At 41.8% G+C, this 24,518-nt stretch overlaps 2 protein-coding genes across 4 annotated transcripts; one reads left to right on the forward strand and one right to left on the reverse strand.

Annotated features, from left to right (window-relative positions):
* The first annotated feature begins 850 nt into the window (after positions 1-850).
* On the forward strand, positions 851-23,309 carry LOC130403285 (chromodomain Y-like protein 2). Its single transcript, XM_056607572.1, has 7 exons — positions 851-1,189; positions 11,274-11,919; positions 14,783-15,000; positions 19,467-19,639; positions 19,747-19,957; positions 20,065-20,208; positions 20,302-23,309. The coding sequence occupies exons 1-7, from the start codon at positions 1,166-1,168 to the stop codon at positions 20,458-20,460; spliced, it is 1,575 nt and encodes a 524-aa protein (XP_056463547.1). The 5' UTR covers positions 851-1,165; the 3' UTR covers positions 20,461-23,309.
* cmc2 (C-x(9)-C motif containing 2) lies at positions 22,127-24,518 on the reverse strand. Of its 3 annotated transcripts, XM_056607574.1 has the most exons (5): positions 24,436-24,481; positions 24,146-24,193; positions 23,439-23,549; positions 23,202-23,273; positions 22,129-23,100 (listed from the first exon to the last, which is right to left on the reverse strand). In XM_056607574.1, the coding sequence occupies exons 3-5, from the start codon at positions 23,517-23,519 to the stop codon at positions 23,014-23,016; spliced, it is 240 nt and encodes a 79-aa protein (XP_056463549.1). In that variant the 5' UTR covers positions 23,520-23,549; positions 24,146-24,193; positions 24,436-24,481; the 3' UTR covers positions 22,129-23,013. The 3 variants fall into 3 exon arrangements, with proteins under 3 accessions (XP_056463550.1, XP_056463549.1, XP_056463548.1); XM_056607575.1 differs by lacking the exon at positions 24,146-24,193 and having other exon boundaries at positions 22,127-23,100; positions 24,436-24,518; XM_056607573.1 differs by having other exon boundaries at positions 22,130-23,100; positions 24,146-24,480.

Consider the following 24,518-nt stretch of genomic DNA (forward strand, 5'->3'; position numbering starts at 1 on the left):
GTTGGTTCTTTCAAATGTGATGGGATTTTCTACTCTGACACTTTCCTGTCAGAGTTAAAGATCAGATTTGAATGTTTGAGATTGAACAGGCAATCCATGAAAACATCAGCGGGCAATATGTGGATGAGTTCACAGCAATGTGTTTAAGATTTGCTAAACTTTGATCTACAACACATACATTATGAGAATGTACAAACATGTGATTTTCAATGTACTACTCATTTCCAAACTATAATGATATAAATCATTGAAATGAGTCTTCATTATTCTGTGAGCCAAAGCATGAATTACAGCATTGATTTTGTAATTGCCTAAATGGATTTTAGATGTGAATTGTGCTCACCTGTGCTCGGGTTTTTCATACACACGTCCCTTATGTATTGTTACTTTCAAGCCTATAGTGTATATAACCAGTCAGGCCTTTATAGGCATGAAATGATCTAATACTGAAAGCGAAAATGAATATTGACACTATTGCATAAACACATGGAACCCAGAGTAAAAAATATGAACGTATTGCATTGCAAATACCTTTCTCACCAATACAATAAAAAAACATCTAAAATATGTAGGCCTACATCTCATATAACATTCAGAACTACTAAAGGTGAAGAGAAGGGATAGAGAAAATAGATAATTGATTAGGGGACATAAGAAGCAATTATCCTTTATAACATTTAGTTCTTACTGTTTATTATTATTCATCAATCATACATTTTATCAAAACATAACTCAGACTTTGAGGTCTTCCAAACAAGGAATTTGACAGACGAGCGTGAATAAGACCAACTCCAGGAGTGTCCCCAAGCAGAAACCAGTAGGCCCAGTCCATCGTCTCCTCCTCTGCTGTTGGACTGCAAACACAGGACGGAGCGGAGTGACCATCGGGCTTTATTCATAGCTGGACTAATTTCAGTCCTCCCTCGCATTGGGTAAACAGCACCGCCCAGAAGGTTGTTTGTTTTAAGTGTGGAGCGATCCATCGCAGAGCGCCGTGCTCGATTGACACTGTCTGCTGATCTGCTACTGCAGCTTTCTCAGAATAACAAGGCGGCTCGCTAATTCCCGTCTACCGGGGCTTCCACCGAAACGCCGAGCGTACGGTCCTACCAAAAAACCAAGAAGGCGGGCAGGAACGCCGCGCCGCAAGTGCCCGCACCCCAGAATGGCTTCGGGAGACCTTTACGAGGTAGGCGAGAGCCTGTTCCACGGAAATACTCTGTTGTACACTGACGAATATTGTAATTAGGAAGTAAAGGGAGGTCGTCGCGTATGGAAAAGGCGATGTCCTCCTAAGCCCTTTAACAGGCGAAACTACAACTCAATTTACGGGAGACGAGCTTCTATAATTTATGCATATAGCCTAGTACTTTACGCCGCTTCGAATCCACTTTGAGATACGGATTCACCCGAAACGACGTGGTGATATGACTAGGGGAGGTAAAGTAGCACGTCGCCGAGTTCAAAGTGGTGGTAAAGTGACAGTAGTGCTGAGCTGTCGGACATGAATAGCTACGGTGGTGGAAGTGAGGATGGTGGTTGTGAAGGTGCGCATTCACGTAGCTATAGGACTTATATTTTGTTTGATATTTTACAAAATCCCCCCCCCCCAAATTAGACATGAGCGAATACTATACATCGATATGAAATACTAACACTCACGTGAGTATTTGATACCGCATTCGCTCATGTCTAGTTTTGAGGGAAAGTTAACCAAATAGATGGGTGCACACACTTGGATGAGAGGTTAGTGGTCTCCCGTTAGTGGTTGTACTTTGGAGATGTGTTCAGGACCAAGTCGTTTACTCGGTGTCTGTGTTCGGTGGCTGACAGTGTTCACCACCTGACCTCGCTTCTGATGCTAAGAGGCCATTGACAAGCTCTGTGTCGCTGCGTGTGTGTGTGTCATATCATATGTTTCGGTTTCAGGGAGATGTAAAAGTGTGGTGTCCCACTCCAGACAGACCACGGCCAATCAGGATAGATCTCTGAAGGGCTATGGGAACAGAGTGTGTAGGATGAGGGAGAGAGAGGGCGAGAGTAACAGGTGATAGCAACAGGTGACTTTGGCTGAGAGAGAAGACTGCTTCTGACACAGCCTGCTGTTTTGTCGCCACTCGTTAGAGATCAACTCTACACTTCATCTTAAGCGTATAGGTCTATGCATGATCAACCTTTAATTTATTTGCATCATCAATTAAATTTTTATTTACTGTTGTTGATATATCATCTGAATTGTCTTGCAATCTACCTTTTGATTAGATTCAAATGCAATCAATATGATTGATCTCATGTAGGCCTATATTTCTTATTGAACCATAGCTACTTGATAACACAACCATACACACAACTACAAATGGTGTTGTGGTTTTTTTGTGCATACTCCGAGGAGGATAGTTTTTTAGTTCCAAAGATAAAAGTTAAAATCAAATTAGTCTTAGATTAATTTACAATTGGACCATTATAATTTTGTTACTTAGACTGTACAATCGCAACGATATATTTCGGTTAAGGGAATAACATTAGCCAAACTCAATCAATATTTAGATAAATTACTCCTTTACAACAATACAGTTTTCTTTCAAGCGCATAACCCTTCACAATTACTGGTGTTTGTTTTCTTACAAAGTTGTTAGCTTGCTATGAAGATGGAGAAAGGCCACACACCTCAGGCTATACAGGCCTACAGAATACATTACAGTTTAGCTATTGTATCTTGATAATTAGCGCACCAATGTTGACTGCAGAGTGCAGGCAGAGGATTTGCTATAAGCAACTTAAAGGTAAAATATGTAACATTCACACGTTTAAAATGGAAATTGAATTCAAATTCACAATAAAAGTAGAGTTGTCGCTACAAACCCCCTCCTCCCAGAATGGAAGCTCACATGGGTTGCCAGGTTGGGGACACTGAACAAACACGAGACCAGCCATCACAAAATTATATTTTGAGCCGAGCGCAATTATTCTATTTTGACAATGACAAACAACGACTAGTCTTACACGGTAAGTCTATAGGCTAATGTATACATTACGTTGCACATTTTACGAACCAGCTCATATGGAAACCGTCTTGAAGTCCTTTAGGGCTCTAAGTTGTATCCTTCTTTCAAAGGCACCTCGAAGATTTACCTGTCTTTGAGCACGGTTCTGGTCATCAAAAGCGGCTTTTTTAAATTGGGAATCTAAGCCAATCTCAGTAGATCCAGTTCGTTTTCTTGTTTATGTGACTGCGGCACGCTGTGTTTGTGTGCCAATTTGTTTTATATCTGGCATCCCGGGTTTACTGGGAGAATACTTACAGAACTGGTGAATCATAAAACACAGGCCAAAACAAAAACAAGCACTCCCACCAGGAACAGACATTTTTAAGGAAAGGCATAGCTGTAGCATTGAGCCAGTATTTTGATTTAACATGTTTCCTTCATCTCTGATGAATTATGGTAATTGTGTGATTTAGTACAGTCAATTTGGTCATTCCTTTTCCTTTTGAACTAAATGCATGTGTTACCTCTTTAATGAATACATCATGAAGCACATGCCATCTTAAAACCTATATTATCAGGGACAAAGTAGGCCATGACGTAGCAATGAGCTACGTCAGTCTTGTGTTGACGCTGCAAACACCACAAGACAAGATTGTTGGCAACATGACTTAGTCTTTTGTGCAACCTTTTGTATTCTGTTTAGTTCGGGAAAACATATATATTTCCTTTTGAGATTTCAAAACCAAGTACTGGTTTTGTCTAAAACCAACCTTTTGTGTAAATAGGACCATAAATAGGTTGTTGTCTTTCGGGTTTTTACTGCCGGAGAGCCTTTTGGACATATTGGACGATGAGACGTATCCTGTTGAAATGTGTTTTAGTTAAACTACTGTTTTGGGCGGGGTACTTTGTAATGCGGCTGACTTGTCTAACGTCTGGGAACTCCACCTACCCAGGCAAGCCAGGTGACGTTTGTGAATGAACCTATATTAATTCAACAACAATGAAACCCTGGGCCTGATCCTTTATCATACCAGGAAAATACGACTATTCAACCTCCACAAACCATAGTCGTCAAAACGCCCTGTGACTAATAGGTCGGCTAGTCGACTATGAGGGGCCAGTCCTAAAGATCATCCTTATTTTCTTATTGGAGTGCAGTCTCATAGCTCAAATTTATTTGAAGGAATTACAAGCCAAAATCAAAAAAACTCTATCCCCCTTTAAATTAAGGTAGCTACTAAACAGAGTCCTACATTTGAACCATCGTGTTAAATTGATGTTCCTCTTATACTACTTTATTCACTGATTATAACAGCATCTCTCATCACCATCTCTGTCAGACAACTACTTGTCTACTGCTTCTAGTATGTCTGAAGCTGAATTTTCAATTAGCCTGCAGAGGGTGAATGTCCCCACCTCCGCAGACACACTTTTAGCCCCCAAAATATCTTTTTAAACGGCGACTATGTTTAACTTGCAGCAGAAAATATACAGTCTCTGCCTTTTGTAGCAATCTGTATTTTTATCTCTCGCCGGGGCTGTTCTCAGTGTGACTGAGTGGGATGGTGGGCATCAAATTTGTCTATTCGTTGAGACTGCCCCCCTGCGGTGCACCAATCCAACACCATTCACCCCTACTTAGTATTACTCAGCATCTCTTAAACCACAAGCACCACTAAGCGTTCGCTCTGAACGTCGCTCGCCATTTATTTAAAACACCCTCCTAAATGAGTTTCCATCAGCCACATGACCCTGAACCGGTTCCTTGGACGTCTCCCAGTGCTTTCCTCCACATCACACAGTGCTGATCTTCTGCACAACAGTAGAGCCGCAGTCTGACCCAGAGGTTTCTCTGTATAATGGGGAAACACTGGTCTAACTACAAATTGATTTGTATTACGCTTTGGGAAACAGGAATGAAAAATTGTCGCACTCGGTGGAGATGAAAATAGTGGTTTGCTGTACTGCTGCCTCGTCTTTGTAAACCCTGGTTTTTGTGAAAGCCTCGTACAGACATTTCACCTGAAGTCCCTCGTCACTCAATTCAAAAGGGGGATATTTGTACATCAATTCAAGGTCGATGTTGTTATAAGTCATCCATCAAAATTTGCAAAAAAATATTTTTTTATATAATGATGACTATATTTTCTCATTGGAGTTTTTCCCAGGGAATGGGCATGGTAGTAATATCGTAAGAGCAGTTTGATGGACATCTACCAGGCTCGACTGCTGTGCAATCAACTGTCATGGTGGTTTCAGTCAGCATTCTATATTATTCCTGACAGTATTTTTTGATATAATTTCATTTCATATCATCATTTTTAACAAGCACACGGACGAAGCGGATCTCCTATTAGCTGCAGCGACAAAGTGGTTTTGAATGTGTCGGAACAACCATGAAGGAGACATTGAACAGGTGCGACACTCACTCCTAGCTGAGTGTTGAGGTGTCTCTGAGCAAGACACCTAACCCTAACAGCTCCCGACGAGCTGGCTATCGCCTTGCCCGGTTGACTGCTGCTGTCAGTGTGTGAATGTGTGTATGAACCGTCTATGAAGTCGCTGTGGATAAAAGCATCTGATAGATGTAAACGTAAATGTAAATGTATGGGTCTGCTCATTTTATGTACCAGGGCACACAATCCATGGTCCACCCGTGCCCTGGTACATAGAAAGCAAACAGCTATGAGTGACACCTGGGTTCAACCTTAGATGATGCCCCTGTGAAAATGGTCTATTAAGCCAGCTGTGTAAATGGTGTGGGACCTGGGGGGAAGAATAATGTTTGTGATTGGTCAGGCTTATGATTAACGCCATTGGTCAATTAGGTGCGAGGTCACTCCTAATTGTAGATTGCCTGCCTTAATAACATCCAGTTACGGATACAATATCTAAATATTGACTGGTAAACATGTTTTATCACCTATGGACACTGGATGCCAACTCCAAATCATTTTGAAGCAACGATTTGGGTGACCAGAGACTTAAAACCTGTTGTATCATAGGCTAAAGAATATGAATGCACTATACATTAAGTTACCCATTGGTCGTTTTGAGGTTGTAAATTAGCCTTCTCCAAATATTGTAATTATGTGAGTTTTTGCCAACAGCAGCATATTTGTCACATTGAGGGCAGGACTGAATGAACGACCTTCAAATAGGTCTATGGCCAAAACCCATTCAAATATGAAATATAATATATAAAAAATGTAATTGTAAACCAGGAACTTCGAAAGTACATAAGATGAGAATGAACAAGATGCAAACTATTAAAATATATGTATATTTTTTTCCTATGAGCCCCGATGATTTATACAGGGCGATTCTGCCACCACCTACCACAAACCACATGAAGACCTTTAAGGGAAGTCCTCATCATTATCTTCTGCCTGAGCCTCACAAACAGAAGGGAGTCCAACACCCTAACCCCTAGATATGTCACGCTTATGTCATATATTATGACATGATATGACATGTCATTAGTGCTGAAGATGACATGTTAAAGCCACACAAAAAAAAGAAAAAAATGACAAGGATATTCAGTCCGGGGAAGACAATGTTGGTCAATTGTTGGCCTGCTAAATATGCAGCATGCGTTGTGTCTTGTTATCAGACTGTTGTGTCCAGTCCAATAAATAATTTGCATTATACAGAACCAAGACCTGTGGCAATTTAATGAGGCGGGTGCTTCTTTATCTGAACTGCAATTAATTTCCCAGGTTCCGTTGTCAATAGTGATGAGTATAAAATGATGAGTAAAGCTTTAACACAGAAATGCCAGCAGTGCACCCTTTATCGTTCAAAAAGTAGTAATTTCATCCCCATTACTAATAATCGAATTGAGATACACATGGTCAAATCCTATATTTTTACCAAACTCCACAAACCACCTAGCGAATGTTCGACTCTGTTCCGAACTCGGGTTCCTTTGATTTATTGACGTCTAAGTGCCTTTTTGTCACGAAAAAGGCAGAGAGTCGCTGAGAGGGTATGCTGCTTCAGCCATTGTGTGTGGATGTGGGAAGCTCTATCAGGGCAGCCGTTGATGTTGGTGGCTGCGTCCGAGAGCACTTTGTGACAGCCTGCTTTAAAAGGTGCTAGATAAATACAGAGAACACGTAACAATTTGCAAGCCTTAACCCTAACCTAAAACTAGGTTGGGTTGGCTTTGCCAAAAGCTCAATCTATCCCCTTGCTATACCAACATGGTCGGCCACCCATAATACTGCTTGACTAAATTCTAAAGCCTATTTGTCCAATGTTCATGCTATACGTTTGCAAGCAGAGCTACTTTAACCATCACTGCCGTGACTGGAGTCTATGTGGACATTTCCCATATTAGCATTGTTCCTACCATGAACTAGAAGCCGAATGAGGAACTGAGGCCCCAGATTCCGGACAGGGTACTCTAATGTCTGTATACTTATGGTGGCTCCAGCTCTGTTTGTTGCAGGCTCCAACATAATAAACACAATGGCAATGGCTGTGGGGTACAGTATACTTAAGATGAAAGAACAGACACACAACATGTCCACACACTTTGTGTGTGTGTGCTTGTGCGTATGTATGTTTTTTTGTGTGCGTGTGTGTGTGTGTGTGTGTGTGTGTGCGCGCGTGCAACCTAATTTGGCCCTCATTACATTACAGCCTTCACAGCTTGTTATTGGCAGTGGTCATTCCTTAATATGTGGAATGTTATTACACTTCCGATCTTCACCTCATGCGGAGTGCCATGACGCAAGGATACACAAACCGTTGCTTGAATGGCCCTGTTTCCACAGAACCTCATTACTGTGATAGTAGTGGCTGCACACCATCCTGGCTGTACTCTAGAGACAGTGCTACAACAGTGGGATCAGAGGGACTCATTCAGGAGAGGGATGGGAGGGATGAAGTAGCGCAGTCATGGATATGCCAGCATGTTAAATGTAGACGGCACTGCTCATGTTCAACAACATTATTTGGTTGTTGACTGTGGAAATATTGCGGAACTCACTGTCCAGTTTAATTGGGAAACACAATAAATCCTACAATAAATAATTATGAAACCTGGTGCAGATTATCCGGACACGTTAAATTCTGTTGTAACATTAACCTTTAAAAAATAACAAATTACCTTGGAACCCAGCCTTTCTGTGCCAGGAAGGTTAATCAAGGGATTTATTGAATTTTAAACCCCCGACCACGGATCTCATCTCAAACACTACACTTGAGAATCTCAACCACAGCTGCGTTAAATTCAATCGATTCGAGTGTTGGGGAGTAACTTCCCTTTGTGGGCGTTGGGGGGGGGGGGGGGGGAAGGAAGAGAAAAATACGTATGAATGTACTTTAAGTGAGCCACTTCCCTAGAATCCCAGCAAATAGGTTGGTGACGTTGAGATAAGTACTCCAATGATAAATACAGGTTTCAGAGTAGCAGTTGAGAGGGAAGGTATTATAAACAATTTTGCCCAGTAGAAGGTAATTCACATGCGGTTAGTTATAGAGATAGGCTTATGAGTACGGCATTCCATGAGGGATTTAGACGCAGTATTTTTCGAGGCATCTTTCCCACATGGAAAACGACTAGCCAGATTTATCTATCTTTCAGCATCAAAGAAAAGTACATATTTCCTGCAGCGCAAACGTGGAAACAAATAAGTTGAGAACCACCAATAGCCGCTGCCTCATCCCATTTTGCTAACACAATGTTGGACTTCTATGCAGAGAAAATAATTAAAGCTGTCGGGAGATGTAGCTGTCAAGAACTTGTTGTCAAGCCTAGAAGTGTAGTCACAACATAGTGGAACATGTTAACAAAAACGTCACGTCAATCACAAAAGACTGAACAACTAATTAAAACACTGTGTTTGGTGAATTCAGTTTTCACATGCTGGTTTTTTCACTGTCATGCGCTGAGAGTAGTCTCATCATTATTATTGATTAATTGAATCCCTGTTGTTCTATACAGTTTACTCCTACTATACGTTTACCAATGGCCAGACTCGTCAGAATAACATTCAGGTAAATATGTAGCTGGAAATGTAATTTGTCCGTCACTCCCCAATTGACAATTCCTTTTTTCAGTTGTTAAAAAAAAGGCTGCTATGTCTGTGTACTTTTGTTCTTGCTAAGTAGCTTTTTTCGCACTCATAGACGCAACTTCTCCCACTGTTAAGATATTCGGCTCCATGGTGACATTATTTATTTTTTTATTTTTATTTTTCTCTACAGAAAGAGTTGCACCATATTCTTGTGCCCTCATGCGACATATTCTTTAGATTGAATGATTATGCTGATCAAATAGGGCAAATGTATTTATGTTTATATATATTTCATCGGATCCCAATGGAAGAATCAAATGATCCCTTTTCAAAACAACCATAGCAACCCTGGTTTCGCCAGCCAGGTGTAAAGCATTTCTTTTGCATGCTATTTTGTATTGAGGCAAATAAATCGACCATCCGTCTCTCGGTGTTGCTCTGATGCAATACAGAGCTAGGGCTGCAGCAATGAGATGCAGCCCTAATTCTCAGTGTGCCTTCATTAACAATCTCTGGACGTGTGGTTGAGGGTTTAATTCCCTGCTCTCCCTAACCCGTCATATATTGCTGTTGGAGAAGGGACTCGTGTTGGCAGGGGATCAACATCACAGACTCTTGACTCCTGCTGCATTGTTAACAGAAGCAGATTTTGGAGCTTGTTTGGATTTCCTGGAGTTATGACTAAACTCGATAGAATCTCTAGTTCAACAATATGAAAAGATATCAAGTGTCGAAATATCCCATGGGCAAAACAGTTTTTTATCTACATTTCTTATTTATGTCTCATTCATTTTCAGCTACGTAGTTTGTGCTTACATTAACATATGCTAAAAGTTGTGATATCAGAAGGAAAAAATGCAGCCAAAGTATTGGACCAGGCGCCGATATAGTTCTAGTGTTACTTGTAGGAACAATACTGTAGAATTACATTGCCAATTATTCTACATATCTACACACTCAATTCAAATACACATCAACTTAGTATAGCCCTTTCAAACAGTTTAGCATGCACTAGGGAAGTCTGCTTGTGCATATGCTGGACCTCAGTGGTGAGGTATGCGTCAAATGTCAGGCTGAACTGGTGTGTGAGTGAGGGCTGTGACCCTGACAGAAGCCACAGTTATGTTTAGGGTTTCCTCATGATAGCAGACTAGGAGCTCCTCTCGGCTAAACTCTGGCCTCTTATCTCTCCCTGACAGTGGATGTTCCCTATCTCCGGCTCACAACGTGTGCCTTTTAGGCTTCAACACACCCGGGAAAGGACATTAGAAAGGACTTAATAGTCATTCAAAAGGGCTCTTTGCATTGAAGTGAAATTGTGTTTATTTCTTTATACCTATGATGGATAATAATTTAGATCGACTTTGTATTGGACAATGTATCGTTGTGCATGATTTTGTCTTCTTTTTTTTGACATTTGATTTCACTGAATCTTTAATCAAATGCTTGTATGTTATTTTAGCTTAATCTATGCAAATAGCATACATGGTGCCCTCTTTTGTTTGTTTCATAATGCTGTCAGAGCTCTGCTGTCGGCTTTCACAAATGACAGAACAATTTTGGATGAGCAGATGCAGGTCACCCACGAGTGACAGTGATTAGCAGAAGGTTCTATAAACAAGGCTTCTATGTGCACTTCTATTGAAAAGCGCTTCAGCATCAGTCATAGTAGTACGCTATTCATACACAAAATAATGGCTACATAAAAACATGCAAATATTTGGCCTGTGTGCCATAGACCATTTTTCCAAACCCTACACTTGTTTGCAGTGGTCTCCTGTCACATGTCTCCAACTGAAGGTGAAAACGTTTGATTGAAAATAAGAAATCAATAGTAAATGGCGTGTGTGCATGCGTGCGTGCGTGCGTGCGTGTGTGCACGTGTGCGCGTTTGCGTTTGTGTGTGTGTGTGTGTGTCTGCTCTGTGTCAGCAATCCTAGGTGCTGTCATATCTACCCTTGATATTTATCGACTGATTCACTTGGTTGTAAATACTTACACAATGTTTGTGTTGTTGTGTGAGACATAATGGGCTCTTTATTACTATTTGGATGCTGTGGCGTTGTAGCAATGGGCCTTCCGAATAAATGAAGTGTGTGTGTGTGTGTGTGTGTGTGTGTGTGTGTGTGTGTGTGTGTGTGTGTGTGTGTGTGTGTGTGTGTGTGTGTGTGTGTGTGTGTGTGTGTGTGTGTGTGTGTGTGTGTGTGTGTGTGTGTGTGTGTGTGTGTGTGTGTGCGTGTGCACGTCGCCCCCTCAGGTGGAGCGAATCGTGGACAAGCGGCGAAACAAGAAGGGCAAGTGGGAGTACCTGATCCGCTGGAAGGGCTACGGCAGGAAGCAGGACACATGGGAGCCGGAGAACCACCTGCTGCACTGCGAGGAGTTCATCGACCAGTTCAACAGCCTGCGACTGCACGCCCCGCACAAGCCGCTCAAACCCCCAAAGATGCTCCACGGAGCGCCGTCCGGCCCGCGGCCCCTCGCCACCGCCCGCCCCGCTCACCCGGACCCCTTCAGAGCCCGCGCCGACACCCGTAAGAAGAGGCAAAGCTTGGATCCCCGCGCTGGGGGGAGGGGGGGGGGCGTGGCCGGGGTGGATGTGGTGGTCGGGGGGGGCGGGGATCCAGGGAGGACACAGAAGCAGAGGGTGGGTGGTGGGGGAGCGGTGGGCAAGCAGGCTCCGGAGGAGAGGATTAACAAAGTGATGACGTTCAAGCCCACCTCGCCCCGGCAGTTACAGTTTGTTCCCGCCATGAGGGCTTCGCACAACGGACTTCAGAATGGAGAGGCAGAGCCTGTCTTATACCGGGCGTCGTCGAGGACTCCGAGGCCTCCTCCAGACAAGGGGGAGAGGACCCTGGCGGACGTGGCTAATCCTGGGCAACAGCGCGCTGAAAACCTAGGTGAGCCGATGGTCATTTGAATGGTTAAATGCATGGGGATATACTTTAAACTGTATATTAACCAAAGAGCTGGGTTGTACGTGCTATGTTCAATTTGCGTTCGATTGTGTTACAGGATCAGAACTAACTGGAAGTAGAATACTGGAATTCTAAAGATAACGCTTGGCTCATCAAGTCATGATTGGGTTTCATCAAAGTTAGTTATTTTTAGTCTATTTAGTTACCCTATGACGTAGTATGGAGCTCAATGTTGGATGGCACATCATTTATTTAATTTCAACGTTTAACCTGTAGTTTATTTAACCCCTGGGTGGGTTTTGCAAAGCACTAATGCTCTTTTGCAGCAGCACCCAAGTGAGTCCACTAATTACCATACAATGCGTATATGGTTGGCAGAAACGCATGTGTTCATTCGGAGATCATGAAAACTCAACATAGAAAAGCCATTGTTGGATTCTAAGCCATAACCTCCTTTTGAGATCTTCTTGTGTTTTAAAACCAGTGCAACAATGATACTTTAGAGCTTCATGCCGCTTTTCCACTGCATGGTACCAGCTCGACACGACTCGACTCGACTCGACTCAGCTCGCATTTTTTGCGTTTCCACCGCGATCTAGTACCTCAAGTGGCTGCTTTTTCTAGTACCGCCTCGCTCTAGGTTCCAAGCGGCTGAGCCGATACTAAAAGGTGACGTCGGCAGACGGCCGGCCACTGATTGGCCAGAGAGTGTGACGAAGTCACGAGAGCGACATGGCAACCATGCTGGTAACAGCCATAGCAGCGCCGCAGCCAACATATTCCACTTCTTCAACATGCCAGCTAATAATACGAACACGAATACCATCGCATCGATGTTCTCCATTGTTGTTATGTGGGTTCTGTCCATGTGTGGGTAACGTAGGTGTTGTTTGCGTCGCGTACAAAAATACGTCACGGCCCTTTCGCGCAGCCGACCCCGCACACGTCCCGGAGGTACTATTTGCGGTGGAAAAGCACCCGCGCTGCTACCGAGTCGTGTCGTGTCGAGTTGTGTCGTGTCGAGTCGAGCTACATGTGCGGTGGAAAAGCGGCATTAGTTACAATCAGTGACGTTGAAGAGCAACCGTTTCACTGTATTGCACGTTCTCCTTAGCACCCTCTCCTTAGTAATGAAGCATGCTCAAATTTTAGGTTTAAAAGGTGTTTTATTTTATCTACTCTACTAACCCCAACCTCTACTTATTAGCGATGGCTAGGGTTGCTTCAATAAGGGTTTTGGAATTCCTGTTTCAGTCGTCTTAAACCAAACTCTGATAACAGTATTGTCATTCCCGGTCAACAGTCCAGAGCTGACACCACATTGGTTAATCATTCATTAGGTATCTTAAAAGGAATATTTTCTTTTTCAAGAGATGTGGCTTGACTGGACCAAAACGTTTCGACTCTCACTACATTTCGAGATTTGTGTTATTTAAGTCAAGGTTCCCCTTGCAATAAAAAACAGAAACCTTTAATAACATTTGTTGATTTATCAAGTGGTACAAAGAGCTACGTTGCATTCCTTTTGCATCCATTTGCCGAGTGACGTTAGCGATATTTATTTGTCCTTTTTATCGCAAACATCATGAACATTGATATCATGTTACACTTATAGTTCAATGGATCTCAGGACATCGTGATATCAAATCAAGTTTAAAAACGTCACCCATATTTCTACATATATTTTGAGCTGTATTGTAGGACTACAAAATGGAATACACCACTCAGCAGAAAGATCCACTTACATGCAACTTTTCCTGGAACATGTTAGTACTGACCTATGAAAGATTAAAGGATAAAGAACCATTATTTTGTTTTTCTCCCTGCCAAAATCTCTTTCTTACCAACATGTATATCCTACTCACAAGTATTGTGAGTGTCCATCTAGAAGGCTGCAAATAGAAGCCAACCTTTTGTGCAAGACAAAGCTAGGACATAAATCTACGGCCAGCAAAAACATATGTCATTCTTATTGCCTCTAATCAATCAACTAACAGAGCTGCAATAGTATTGTGGGTTAAAGTCAGGCATGGCATTTTGAGAAACAAGCCAGAGCAAGCTAGATTTTGAAAGTATCCCACCAAAGTAATCACTCATTCAGGCCTCCCCCCAAAGTCACTTTCCCCAAACAATTGACTAGCTCACTAGATTTAGCAATAGGTCGGCTTAGCCTTGTGGAAGACTCTGGTCATGCGCATTGAGTGCACAGTCAGCGTGGGCATAGGTAGTCGGGTAGGTAGGCAGATCATGTAATTCTTGCCAATTACATGATTGGACAGGCTTATTACAAGCCTGTGACACCGTGGCCTTCATGTGATGCAGGTTAATTGGCCGCTGCCTTGGCTACGTGAGTGTACGCTAATTGGTCACATGCTTGGCTATGTAGCCACGAAGGTACACAGACTCAGTTGATGTTACTGGCTTAAAGGTAAAGACTATAATCGATACAGAAATGACGTGGGATCGCAATGGATTTCATGCAACATCATTTTCGGATGCTTAATAGACACCTTGATAACCCTTAATAACATAATTAGAAAAAACATACCTATTTCTGTTGATCACTTTAAGACTTCCTTCGATCACGTGTAAGCTCTGGTTGGCTCTGATACCAAGTGTAAGCGCAGTATTGGCGCATAAGACTTGTCCCGGGATTTTACTTTATTTTCTTTATTTTATAAGTATAATAAAACTGGCTTGCTTTCACAACACAAACAGTGAGTCTGCTGCGGACATGGCTTCCATTGCTGTTTCATTAGTCATGTCTGTATAAACAAAAAAGTTGTTCATTGTGTGTGTGTATGGACCTGTTCAACACCCTCCTCTACGCTCCCCTGTAATCCAGGCTCCCCTTTGGCCAACGGTAGGATTCATCTGCACAGCTCGGCCAAGCGGAAGCTGGGGGAGGACAGGGGATACGTGTTCGACAAGCGGCTGAGATACAACGTACGGCAGAGCGACTCACTCTGCCGTTTCCGGGACATCGTGGTCAGGAAGGAAGAAGGCTTCACGCACGTGCTGCTGTCCAGCCAAACGACAGACAGAAATGCCTTGACACCTGAGGTAAATAAAGCTGAGCCTTCTAGGTAAATGGTGAATGACATCCCTTTTAATGATTTTTTTTCTCTAGTTTTAAATCTATCCCTTCAATCTATCACCCAATTGAAAAACCCCTCCATGTAGCGTTGATGAATAGCGTCTGGTTTCAAATTAAACGTTGAACGAAAGGTTGAAAAGGAAAATGTTTTGGTACTTCAGAAAAGTTGTCGGCTTCAGAATAGTGGGATCTTTTGCAATTGACCATGCCGGGACCTAGTGACATTGTCAGAAATTGTATTTGTGAAAACTCTAACAATAATAATTGGAAGGCTTAGGCTGGCCCTCTTCACCAGAGTATCACGCATGGGAAACAGTTTAATTGCCCATCCATTCCCCCTCTCCTAAACCACCGTGTGGCTCTTCTCATGCTTTTCTGTCTACCAACTTGTCAATGTTACAAACCTAACACCCAGTGTTGATCGATTCTGGATATCCCATATAAAATTACTTCATTCATGGCCGCACCCTACAGACAAGTATTTGTTGATTGTTGTTGCTGGTTGTCGTTATGGATCTATTGATGGGGGCCTTCAATTGTTGAACTGATTGTTCGGATCTACACCCTCGTCTGTGGTTAGGTTGTCTTGGCAACAAAGAGAACACCGCCCGTTCCCGCTCCGCTTTGTTCCTGCCACTCATTGTAAAGCCCATGTTTCTGATAGGATTAGGGAAAATGTATTTTAGGGCAAGGTTTGAGCAACCACAAATGGACTCCGACATTGCCCCGCATCATTCACACTCTCCTCCGTGCAGAGAGGAAAGTGGAATTAGATTCATTGTCATCCTCCATTACCACTGATGCTCTGTGATCAGTGCTCACCAACGCGGCTTGTTTTCCATTTGCGCCTTGTGTCAGCCCTTCCCATTGAACAGCATCCTCGCCCGTTGAAACACTGAATGAATTTATAGGTAACGGCTCTGGTGACAGTGGCACAAAACTGGCCACTTCATTTGTGTAACAATCATTTTTATCATAGTGATCTATTCATTAAACCGAGGGATGTGATTAGACGTGCGACTGACATTGGCAAAGGCCACTGAATCAGATATTGAAAATACCGAGTGATAATTCTATGCTGACATAACTAATAACACCTGTGCTAGTTGCTCAGCTACTGCATGATGTAAAGTGACATACATGACTTTCCCTAGTTCCAAATAAGGCTTAGGTGGTTACTTTGCATGTCAGAGGACTGCAAACGTTATCTGATGACCTAACAAGCCAGGCTATTCTTTTATGATTGCTCGCCCACATATCATGTCCTCCTAAATTATCATCCGCCAAAAACGTATTGCAGTCTGCCTTTTATGGGTTGTATAGCTGCTTTAAAGATTATTGTTTTATTGAAATGGTAAAAAGTCACAAGTATAATTGGTGACTGGTGCCTTCTTTAATTTGGATAGCTATAAACCATTTGTTAATTATGTTAATTGAGGGCAAGTTTCCGAATAGTCTTAACAAGGATATTAGACATCCAAACACATCTAACCAGCGGAAAGAATCCTAAAGTGTTTAATTTGACAGACTACGGTGGCCTGTACTGGCCAGTCTTGTGTAAGGTGCCAGCAGGTACTGTATTTCTGGTTAGCGAAAAAAGCGCCATACATTTTTACCTCAACAAGGTAGAATTGCAATCTTTGTCATAGTCGCCATGGTCACTATTGTAGGTAAATGTGGAGGTAACGGCCTATTTTCGTTTCTCATCACACAATCCTCTTATTGCATCCATAGTAACTGCATTCATCTACCTATAATTATCACTATCTGTTCTAGGTATTGATCGTTCACCATTCATCAGTCGGCCCTACAACCCAACAATTCTTATTTTCATTGGATTATACACTAATTAGAATATACTTGAGTGAATATGATTATTATTCGGAGAGGAAAAAAAAAGTCTTAGGTGGGCCGCCTTAGCCTTTTCAATGCAGGACAAACCCTTGCAAAGTTGCTGGTTCTACTCAGCCAAGCTCTAGACTAGAGCTCCCTTCCTGCTTTTACACCTTCAAATGTAAAATGTAGCCTTTGATCCATTCAGGTTCACCTCAAGGTTACAAAATGGCCGCTACAACAAAAGCACCTCCTAATTTCCACTATACTGATTGGTGATGAATGCAACCATTAAATGACGACAACTTCTCAAAAGTAATGTGACGTTACATACTGTATACAAGCAGTAACATGGCTATGGGAAAGCTAAGGGTTATCTAAATACCAAGGGTGTGAGCAGTGCTTGCTCTGTCCGCCACCCGTAGCACCGCTCTGATGGACTTGCGTTGGAGAGCATAGACCTGTGGTTGCCTAATGGCAACAGGTGGATTAAAAGCAATGATGACCCGGCGCCATCATAGACACCAGCGTACCGTTCATATCGATCCGAGTTCTCACTACATGAAACGTAATGGGCAGCTTCGTGGTGACCCTTCCACCACCCCTCCATCACTACACGCTGGTGTGGGTATTAGCGGAGGATACCGTACCGTATGAGCACGGTTTGCAAGCATTTGTTCCCCGGCCTTGGTACATTATGTTGTGGGATGAGAGAGTAGCGTAGTATTCTGCACAGCTTAATATATATGATTACCCTTTTTGTAAGGATTCTGTGTATGCATTTGTTCGCTGAAGCCTGTCAAAACATGACATAGGGAGAGCCCGGTTTCATAGACGTGAATAAACTTGTGCTTTCTACAGAAAAAATGACATGATGTGATCACCATTCAGCTATGACTCCTTAATGCATTCATATGTTCTGGTGTATCATGGGCAGAATTTTTTTTAATTTTCTGATTGATGCAATTAAATGTAAAATCAACCTAATGATTCAAAACTTCCCACTGGGCTTAACAGTTGTTTGTGGTTGGGTGTAAGATTGTAAAGAATATAGACACAATCAAGATCTTCATCAATTGATGGGGTGTCTCTTACATTGAGTCTGGCATTTATAATGCCGGACTCAATGTCCTGGGCAGCCTTATTTTTCAAAGCAAGAAATTGTGAAAAAACACTAGATATTCAATAAGAAAGTATCTGTAGTAGTGTTGTATATCAGTCCTACTTGTTTAAGGGGGATACTGTCCTAATTGAATACGGTGAGTGCCAAGGTAGTTTCAAATGTATATAAATGTTTAATATACATAAACTTTGTATATTAATGGCTATCCCAGATGCATCAACACATTTTTTTGTTTAGTTTTGAGATGGGGGAAGTACAATAGAGCCTACACAATATAAATGCAGAACATGCTCAAAATTTCCAAAACAAATGGAGAGGAGTAATCAAAACATTTAAATTCCATCAGGGATACCACATGTCACGTTTCTAATGCTACTCCCCCTGGTGGCAAGATCTCCCAGAATCTCTTTATTCCTCTTCTCCGTCGTCAAGCTAAGCAAAGAGAGTGACATAAAATCATTATCTATCTCCAAAGGAAGACAACATTAAAACAACAATAAAAATGGATTTGAATTTGGTTTGGAGGGAACTTGATCTTTGATTACATCAATGTTTCTGTAATTGTGGTTAAATGCAAAGAAGGTTTATGCGCAGATATTTAGGTTATTCTTTAGAAGTCAGGTAGTTCATTTTAAAGTCTCTACCAGTCTAGTGATTGTGTAAAATGTAGAATACAAGATGAAATGGAACCAGAGTAATATAATATAAAATATAAGAAACTTGAGGGAGCCTATACTGTTGAACTGGCCACCGTTTGCTTAGAATGTGTTCATAATGGTCATGGATCTGCCGAATTGAAGGCCTTCTCAATTTCATTTTCCCCGGCCCCCCTCAGGTGGAGTGGGGGGCTTCGGCAGGGGGTGTCGCAGTGCAATCAAACTGCACCTGATGCCTTTCTGGGTCTGCCGCGTTAGGGTGTCATCATTCCATAATCAAATCTCTATTCTTATCCATATTTGCAGAGGCCTGCTGGCTTCATTGCATCTAACTCTCTGTGGAACACATGGTGCCTCTTATGGGGCATAAAAGCATAACAGCTTCTTCCATAACTGTCTGCCGTTTTTTGTCGTGCCACATTGTGATGAACCTGAGGCAGATGTCAATCAGATTGTTATAAAAAAATGTGTCCTGCTGTAATTCAGGAGAGATAATGTTTGTATTGAGCGAGTTAAACTGGAGAACCAATCGAGTTTAATTGTGATGTCCTTTCGGCAGGTACAAACCCATCAATACCCAGGAGTTGTCCCCTTAAAAGCCTGTCCTGGTCAGTCATTACTCAGTGACCGATGACCGACAATCAGACACTTTTAACTTGATACGCTTATTGGAAAACAATCTCAATCTATTCATTTCAGCAGTGTTGCAAGTATTCTTAAATCCTACGTAGCCCAGATATTGTACAGAGATCTTGGTACAATGTACAGAGATTTTGTATTTGTTAGTTCGAAAAGGAAATCCCCCTTTTTTCTTTTAAAGATCATGAAGGAAGTTTGTCGGGCCTTGGGCAATGCAGCTGCAGATGACAGTAAACTGCTGCTGCTGACCTCCGTGGGGACTGTCTTCTGCAGCGGCCTGGAGCCCTCCTACCTCATAGGGCGTCTGTCCACAGACCGGAGGAAAGAGAGCACTCGCATTGCAGAGGCTGTGCGGTAAGAAAAGGGGACTTGCTGAGGACAACAGGATTTACCAGACACAACATTTCCCAGAATCCACCACATCCTCTTGAGTTTTAATAAAACAAACTTGCTCCATTCAGGGATCTGGTGTTGGCATTCATCCACTTCAAGAAGCCCATTGTGGTGGCTGTGAACGGCCCTGCTCTGGGCCTTGGGGCCTCCATCCTGCCTCTGTGTGATGTGGTGTGGGCCAGCGAGAGAGCCTGGTTCCAAACCCCGTGTGCAGCCCTCCGTCTCACGCCCTCTGGCTGCTCCTCCTACACCTTTCCCCAGATCCTGGGTGTGGCGCTGGTCAGTCACGCTATTAATCAGGGTTGTCAGTGAACCCAGTTTATTTGTAAATATTTACTCCACGGTCCACAATGTTCATGTTTCACCAAATTTGTTTCAAATCCTAGGCCAATGAGATGCTGTTCTGTGGGAGAAAGCTCACAGCACAAGAAGCATGCAGCCGGGGTCTGGTTTCACAGGTCTTCTGGCCAGCCACATTTAACCAGGAGGTGATGATACGTGTGAGGGAAATGGCTCTTTGTAGCTCTGTGGTAGGTACCCAACCAACAAGAGAGCTCATTATTTCTCTTTATCTAATAAGTGCTGGTATAATGAAGGTGACCCTGTCCCATTCTGACCCCCAGGTGCTAGAAGAATCCAAATGCCTCGTGAGGGGCATCCTGAGACCTGTGTTAGAGGAGGTGAATGAGAAGGAGTGCCAGATGTTGAGACAGTTGTGGTGCTCCACCAAAGGTCTGGAAGCTCTCTTCGGTTACATGCAGAATAAAGCCTATGACAACTGACCCTTCATGCAAGGATACATGGAACCTGGCGGATTTTACCAACCTCTCTACCAGCAAGGGCACGCTTCTTCAACAGTCACCGTTGAAGCGCAACTTCATGTTTTTGTGTTTCTACTGTCCCAGTCCTCGAAGAAATCAAAGAACGGCCCAAGGGCCAAACGCTCATTGCTTAAAGGGTAAGGCCTGTGTAAACCTGTACACTTTCATTACCGTCGTACTGAATGAAAAGATCAAAGGTGACCTGCTGTTGTCCACGTAAAATGTCTTGTTATCTATCAATTAACTCTTAGGTTCAGTGGTGTTTTACCATTACAGCCCATTTAACAAGTCTGGCTTGTTTTCTTAGAAGAATAGAGAAATACACTGAGCCCACGTTTAACGCCAGCCTGATCATTTTAGAGATTATATATCAGAGAATGATCCTCTTCTAGGAAGAAACAAAGACTGTTTGTATGAGTTTGAAAGCTTTGTGAAAGGTTCGGAAATGTGTACATGCAATCGCCTATGTTTTGAAATAATTTATTTAATGAAACGTAATATATTATATATAATATATTGAGATAGAGATATATGTATATTTGTATTTAAAAAGTAAGCTTTGTGTACAAAGTGAAAATATGGTCAGCCTTTGTTGTACATTCTTATGAATATAGATTTCCATGTCTGCTGATGGTCTGTGCACGAGTCGCTATTCAAGCCATTGAGTTAGTTTAGCAAAAAAACCAAAGTTTGCATCCGAGTGAAGCACAAGTTTCTCCCTTTAGATACATCATTTCTATGGACAGAATTAAACTCCACAATGGCATTGAGTGCTCAAAGCAGTCCTAATGACATTGATTTGTTATATGCCATTGAGTTGCAAGAGTTTGAATTAAATTATTTATTTCTTCATAAAGTACTTCTAATTATTTTAAAAAAGACTTAAAGGAATATTGTAAATTAGCAGAATGAAATCTAACATTACTGACTTATTTATCGCATCACACTTTTTGATCTAGGCTAATTAAAAAGAGACCATACTTGTCCAGATCATGGCTATTTACAATCACCCTCAAATTGTTCACTTTCTTTTCGTCTGTATTATATTCTCAACATATGTTACACTTGTGATTTTTGTAGCTGCAAGAATACATTGACTTCTTGAAGAAGCTTTGGTAAGTTTGAACCCATTAAGGTGGGGGTGGGGGCATTTTGGCTCTTAGATATTGATTTGTATAACACTGAAACCGTAATAATGTGCACGAAAGATGAAATCGTATTAGTGGCCACTTACTAAAGTGAAACATTAAATTGCTTTGGTATACATCACACATTGCAAATGGTATGCATCACACTAGCGTATCACAAAGGTGTATAGGGCCTATATTGGTTGTAATAATCTATCATACTAGTGCAAAAGATATCGTATTCTACGGTGTGTTGAATGTGTTGGATATAGATCGTGTTTACCAAAGTCTGATGATCATGTACATGTTATGGTTTTTTTAAGTTGAGGATCTTTTGTTTGTCATGGACATCACCGTAAGGTGTTTGTTTGGTGTCTGCGTTGTCTACGTTCTGTATTGTGAAGCTGAAACCAAGGTAGAACTTAATCACATGTGATGTTAGTTTCATGAAATGATATACTTACATAAACTTTTATTGCATTTACGTTTTTAATTTACCAAAAAATAACGACTTCTGTGGAAAATAGTTTGGATAATTCAGAGGATTGTCCAGTTTTCCAATCAGACACAGGCAGTGCATAGACTATAGAGGCTAGCCATTTGTGTAATGAACTGCATGTAATATACTGTAGATATAAATGTATTGCCTGCCAGAATACTTTCTATTACAGGGTATGTTTTGTATTGGCATTGTAAGTAGTGTTTGAAAGCAGTTTATTTTTGTATTTATTTGAAATTTTATTTACAGTCTGCTGTGCCATTTTCCATTCCCTCAATCCCTCCACAACTTTCTGAATTATCCACAATATAAATAATGATGAATAAAGTGTCATGATGAATAAATTAATTATATTCATTCAGGTATGTATTGTTATTTTAATCCATTGGTCCATTTTTGGACACATGCATCAAAGTAATATGCTTAAGAACATATTTTAGTTGTTTTCCTTTTCTATGGGTAACCCATAACCAGCATTAATCGTATATTACAACACAGCCACTGTAAACATTTCAATCAAGATTAGTGAACATGTTCATCATACATGTTAATCACATAATTAACTTACAATTTAAATATGGTTTAGAGAAGGTTAGTGAATCAATCTTGGAGCTGCGTTCAGTGTAATCTTTTGGTTGACCTCACTGACGAACTATGTGAAAAAATACATTTTTTTTTTTTAATCAACGATTTTTATTTTCATCATTACACTACAAACAAATGCAGATCCGTCAGCAGGTGTCTTATTGAACAGTGATTTATTGGCAAATGGGTAACATTTACAAGTCTTAAATTAGTCCCAACCCCATCCATCCCACATCCAGTTGAAGTGGTTATGACAGATTCGAAACGCTGCTGTGGTTCAATCAACATCCAGATGCGCCGGTCTTAATCCGTCTCAGGCCTCGGCCCTTCTTTCACCCTTTTCCTCATCTCTTCGGCGTGCTGTCTGCTTTTCTCCCTCTTAGCTAGCCTCTGTTGAATGCCAAGCGGACATGGAAGGCACCAGGTGTCAGTTTAGGCAACGTTTTTTCTCTTATTTAATAAATAAATAAAATGAGTTGGGAGACACTCACCTCTGCCTTAAGACAGTGCCGCATTGCCCGGTCCATATCATTGCACGTGCCAAAGAACCTCGTTACATTGTGCTGGGGGGGAGCGGGAAAGAAACATTGCATTAATAGCATGAACTCTATTTAACACAGAACCAAGCTGAAGGACAATTGTGAGCGACTAAATAATTGACATTTGGTATGTGTGAAGAAAAAGGCAGTGGGAGAGACAGGAGAGAAGGTTATGAATCGCTGTCTTACCTCCGTATGGCACTGTTTTAGAAGATTTATCATTGCATTGCATTCATCCGTATGCAGATGAGGTGAGAGATCAGGGTGCATGCTGAGTTAAGGGCTTACACTGCGGTAACACTGAAAATGTCAAAACAAGAGGAACCCTGAATTTATCAGCAATCCGAGTGAATCCAGGAGAAATTATTAAAACCTGTTCTGTGGGAACAGATGTCAAAGCACACTTCAAACAACAAAGTCAGTTCCATCATTCCATCATACCCTATATAATCAATAATCACTGGTCTATTTAAAGGATACTACAGCCTCCCCAACCCTCTCCTTCCTGAGCTGTCATTTACTCTTCAGTGGATAACGTTCACCTGCACGCCGCCCGAAACAGAGTTGTTATTGTTGTTGATTACCACCCGTCCCCTCATACTCCACCCTCTAACCACGGTCAGTTCGTTCTTTACAATGGACTGTAGGCTACATAATGCTTTTGTCCATTTCAGTCCACTGAGTGATCGTACTCTTTTGACTTACTTGCAAATTAGTTTGGCATATGTATTGACGAATTTAAAATAAGCAAACGGGACTTCCCTTGCTTATCTTTGTCACTGAATAGGCCAAACTAATTAGCATTAGAGTTATATTAGAGGTGAACATCACAAGTTGCTATGCTCATGTTTGTTGACATTCTCGTATTACCAGATGACCAAGCTGGCTATACTTACCAGATGACTGACGGCTTAAGTCACATGAAATAAACCAGTGCGATAATTCTGCAAATCCAAACGAAACGATCTCTCAATCGAGCTCAGAATCCCTTAATCGGTTCTAAATAAGCAAGCTCAGCTTTCTATATAGCGACAAGGACATGCAAGAACAAATATCCCAACTGGGACGTAGCAGATGTGGATAGACTAGGCAGTCGCTGTACAGTTCAACAGATAATTGCGAGTGACATTAATGCAGCCTTGCGATATTATTGATACATCGATTACACGTTTTTGTAACATTTTACCTAACTGACCAACACTTGTTTTGTAGTTTAATGACGGATAAGGATCCAGCGTATTGGCTCAATACCGCCATCGCCTGGACAGG

Source organism: Gadus chalcogrammus, chromosome 14, assembly GCF_026213295.1.
Source record: "Gadus chalcogrammus isolate NIFS_2021 chromosome 14, NIFS_Gcha_1.0, whole genome shotgun sequence".
In the NCBI taxonomy this organism is placed as follows: domain Eukaryota; kingdom Metazoa; phylum Chordata; class Actinopteri; order Gadiformes; family Gadidae; genus Gadus; species Gadus chalcogrammus.

Excerpts from the sequence above, each read along its gene's own strand:
- LOC130403285 (XM_056607572.1), top strand. The coding sequence starts at position 1,166 with ATGGCTTCGGGAGACCTTTACGAG. Across the intron at positions 11,920-14,782 it reads ACAGCGCGCTGAAAACCTAG|GCTCCCCTTTGGCCAACGGT; the intron begins GTGAGCCGATGG and ends CCTGTAATCCAG. Across the intron at positions 20,209-20,301 it reads TGGCTCTTTGTAGCTCTGTG|GTGCTAGAAGAATCCAAATG; the intron begins GTAGGTACCCAA and ends TCTGACCCCCAG.
- cmc2 (XM_056607575.1), bottom strand. The coding sequence starts at position 23,519 with ATGCACCCTGATCTCTCACCTCATCTGCATACGGATGAATGCAATGCA. Across the intron at positions 23,274-23,438 it reads TAAAACAGTGCCATACGGAG|CACAATGTAACGAGGTTCTT; the intron begins GTAAGACAGCGA and ends GCTCCCCCCCAG. Across the intron at positions 23,101-23,201 it reads GGCACTGTCTTAAGGCAGAG|AGGCTAGCTAAGAGGGAGAA; the intron begins GTGAGTGTCTCC and ends GGCATTCAACAG.